This window comes from Myotis davidii, unplaced genomic scaffold (genome assembly GCF_000327345.1).
Source record: "Myotis davidii unplaced genomic scaffold, ASM32734v1 scaffold2958, whole genome shotgun sequence".
Classification (NCBI taxonomy): Eukaryota; Metazoa; Chordata; class Mammalia; order Chiroptera; family Vespertilionidae; genus Myotis; species Myotis davidii.
In genome coordinates, this window is record NW_006288970.1 from 172643 (window position 1) to 176885 (window position 4243).

The following is a 4243-nucleotide window of genomic DNA, read 5'->3' on the forward strand; positions in this document are numbered from 1 at the left end:
ATATATATATATATGTATATATGTCTTCAAACATGTCTAAATAGATTTTAAATACAGATATAGTTTGTATTTGTAATTTTAATAATGTTATGGATCCCAAAATTAAATAACTTAGAAACATAAAATCTGAATAACCTTACAGAAGGCAATTTACCTTTCCATGTTACTGTTTCTGAATGCCCCAAGTGAACATCTTCGAAATGAACTATAACTTGTTCTTAAAAAATAATAACAGAACTCTTTCAAACACAAAATATGATACAAACGTTTAAACAAACAAAAAAATAAAAATAGGATTTAGGGTAAACAATTAAAAAAATGGGTTGTATTGATGCTCAGTACCACTCGTTAACCTTCGCAGTCATGGAGAATTGCTTGGAGGCAATGTTTTAATAGTAGGTCACATGATCTGTTTGTCTGATCTAGTCTGATTTTTCTTACATTATATATTCTAAAAATTTAAAACAATATTTAAAAATAATGAAACCAGCCCTGGCCAGTGTGATTCAGTTGGTTGAGCATCATCCCAAGCACCAAAAATATTGTTGTTTTGACTCTTAGTCAGGGCACATGCCTGGGTTGCAGGTTCAAACCTCAATAGGGGGAATGTAGGTGGCAACTGATCAATGTTTCTCTCATTTTGATGTTTCTCTCTCCCACTCCCTTCTTTCCTCTTTAGAATCAATCAAAACATTTTTACAAAGGAATAATGCAAGGAACACATGACAAGGAATACATAAACCAATGTTAAAAAATAAAGTAATAGATTCAGAAGAGTTTGTTTTATTCATTAAAATGAAGTAACCATTTAAATAGTTTAGTACCAAACCCTATATTTTTAATGGTCATTGTTCAAATTCCAACCATTCTGACATATTTCTTGATTGTCTGAGATGTGTAGAATGCTACATTAGAAATTCTATAGATATTAAGCAAATTTTAAAATTTAAAGCTATGTATGACACAGGCAAACAGGATATATTATATAACATAGCATACAACACAGTGACTCACATTACATTCTGAGTCATCATTAGCAGGTAGACAGGCATGAAGGCAGAAAGGAAAGAAGAAAGGGAAGAGAATGTGGGGGTATCTATCAATCTATCTATCATATACCTACCATCTACCTATCATCTACCTATCATCTATCTATCTATCTATCTATCTATCTATCTATCTATCTATCTATGTATCTATCTATCTATCTATCATCTATCTATTTAGTTGAAAAATGTATTTGAAATCTATCATGAGAATTTCTACAGAAATGTAGAATATTCTGGAGTGGAATCTGTATATAAATTGCCCTTTTGTCATTTAATAGCTTTATAAGATTGGAGAAGTAACTTAAATTCTAAGACTTATGTTTCTTGGTATTTAAATGCATGTAATAATACATCTTACAGATGTTAGAAAGATTGAGTGTGATCATATTTATGAAAATGTTTAGCTAAGAGGTAGACTGAGCTCTCAATAGATGTTCATTATTTAATTTTTATAATTATATATAAATCACTTTTGCTTTTAAAATCCTATTTGAATCTCAATTATATAATATACATTTTGAAGTAAAGTATAGCAACCATCATCAAGAGCTGATCTTCTCCTTTAGTTAATTTATTTCACCAGTCTAAATTGTTAAACATTTCACTGTTTTTCTTTAATATGTCTGAGAATAAGGAGTGTATCTAAGTATATGAAAGGGAAAGAAATGTTTTTAATTTGTATACTAGTGCGTATAATTTTATTATTTTTATGTTATTGAATTTATATCATCTTGATTATTTAGAACCTTGCTAAAAAACAATGTTACCACTAAAGAGCTTGTTAGAAATCCAGATTTACTCAATCATTATCTCTATTTTAGCACAATTACCAAGTGATTTATAAGTATGCATGTTAAAATTTAAGTACTGTTTTAGACTATGTACAGATATTATTCAAAGAAATTTTTTAAAGTATGTGACCTAAACATTAAAAAATTCCTATTACATGCATTCTGCAACTGGCTCATATGGACATAGATTTGTTCTAAAAAAGCACTAAGTCAGGAATAAAGGCATACTTTTTTATACTGGCTGTGCCATTTAATGGTAGTGAAAATTCATCAAGTTCATAAACTTCTAAGAGTCTCTGTTTTGTCATTTGTAAAGTGAAGAGCGAGTTAATACCTCTCCTGATACTCATTGAGATTGTTTAGATGTTCCAGTGAGATGGCACTTTATTAATTGTCAAGGTTTGCACGCTGTGCACTATTATGATTTATGAAATTGGAGCAGCTGACTATAGGGAGATTATGAATAAGAGCTCTTTGGGGAGAAAGACAAGATGACAACCTCTGAGTCTGATTGATAACCATTTCCTTTTGCTGCTTTATAGCATAAATAGAAGGTGGCATAGGGAGGGAGTGTGCTAAAGAGAAGGCAAGTTTTGGATAATTTTGATGTTCATTTGTTTTCATTAATTGGTGCTTTGTGTTGCGTTTGTATGGGTGATCTGAACAATTGCTTTGTAATTAGCTTGTGATGAAAATATGACCTATAACAACATAAAACAAGACAGAAAGATGAATATTATCCATTGTCTGCCTTCAGTTTTCCTAAGGAATCCTTCTGAGTAAGAATTTAATCAAATTCTGAGGAAATATTATATGCCCTGGAATTGGCCTGGCAGTGAGGATACTGTCAGGGAGGTTTTCATGGAAGTCAACAATGAAAACTTTGGTTCTTTCTATTACAGATAAGAAAACTTGTGGACCCCATGAATTCCAGTGTAAAAACAACAACTGTATTCCAGATCACTGGCGGTGTGATGGCCAAAATGACTGCAGTGATAATTCAGACGAAGAAAACTGTAGTAAGTGACACTTTCTTGAGAATGTTGAGAGCTGGCAGCCAATTCAGAATGCCAGATAGCAATTTTAAGCTCAGTGAAGGTATGAATATGAACCTATCTGTCCTGCAGCTCACATTTTTATACATATATTCACATTTGGACAAGAATATTCAGACTAAATTGACCTGAATTTCAAATGGTAGAATTTTTGAAATGCTCACCGTGGGAGTTATTTTCTTATAGTTATCAGAATTGGTATGAAAGTATCATGAGGCTTAATGCACCCACATTAGTATGCAGTGAGGAAGCGCTGGATGCATGCTCATACAAAGAGCTGAGTGATATGGAGACAGCACAAAACATACCATTCTTCAACGGATGGTATTCATTTCATTTCAGTCGCAAATTCTTTCCCATTACAAATCCACCCATGAGCTTCTTTCAGGGAAATTCATTTATTCTCTCCAGAGTGGTGAACACCATATTTATCCAGGAAGCTTTTCTCTGAAAACAGAATAACACTATTATCATTATCTGCCTCCTGCATTTCTATGTAGTAAATTCAAAACATAATAATTATCCAACAAATTTATTTTCTAAAAACTATGGGGATATGTAAAATGGTGACAGTATTTCTATATTCTAGCATTAATTTCTGAATATATTTCTTACTGGTACTTTCTTATACTGCGGTTTAAACAAAAAAAATCTATATAACCATGTTTAACATAAGATAATAGAATTCTATTTATTAAATATTTATATTCTACTACTTTCAAAAAGGATTTGGTGATAACAATAATGTCTACTTTTATAACTGGGACTAGGAGCATTCCGTTCCCAAGACACAGAAAACAAAATAGGAATTCTTATATTAACGCATAATGTTTTATTATATAAAAGCATACAGTTAGTAGAGGTACAGCCATAATAAACCAGTTAGCTATTCAGTTTGCAAAATATCAACTAATCTTTTGAATAACTTTCAAAACTGAACCTGACCAGTGTTTGAGTGTCTGGATCTTAATTATTATTATGAAATACTCTGAATACAGAAATCTTTATTGCTCCCTCTTCACATAGATATCTCCCAAGTGATCATATTCTTTAGGAAGGCAGAAAGTATTGCAGAGAGTCATCTGAGTGTTCTAGATTCCTTGAATTGGTCATTTTTTTAAAAAAAATCTTTAAATGGCATGCTTTCAGGTTCTGCCCAGTGAAATTAATATCTAATGGAGTAAGGTAGGTAGAAAAAGGAGAGTAAATACAGAAAGAATTTTTTATATACTTTCTATTTAGTTTATTTGCATTTTAGAGCTTAAATATAACAGGTAACTACTTAGTTTGAGATATATTTAGTGTTAATTATGTGTACTATACCTGAGAGAAAATGCCCTATAACTGA

At 31.3% G+C, this 4243-nt stretch overlaps 1 protein-coding gene across 1 annotated transcript in view; it reads left to right on the top strand.

Annotated features, from left to right (window-relative positions):
• LOC102772862 (low-density lipoprotein receptor-related protein 1B) overlaps positions 1–2859 on the top strand; it is a gene marked incomplete at both ends in the record, with an annotated part of 158509 nt that extends 155650 nt beyond the window's left edge. The window contains one exon of the mRNA XM_006761180.1: positions 2743–2859. Coding sequence (XP_006761243.1) covers positions 2743–2859 — 117 coding nt within the window. The remainder of the gene's footprint in view (positions 1–2742) is intronic.
• Between the last annotated feature and the right edge of the window lie 1384 nt (positions 2860–4243).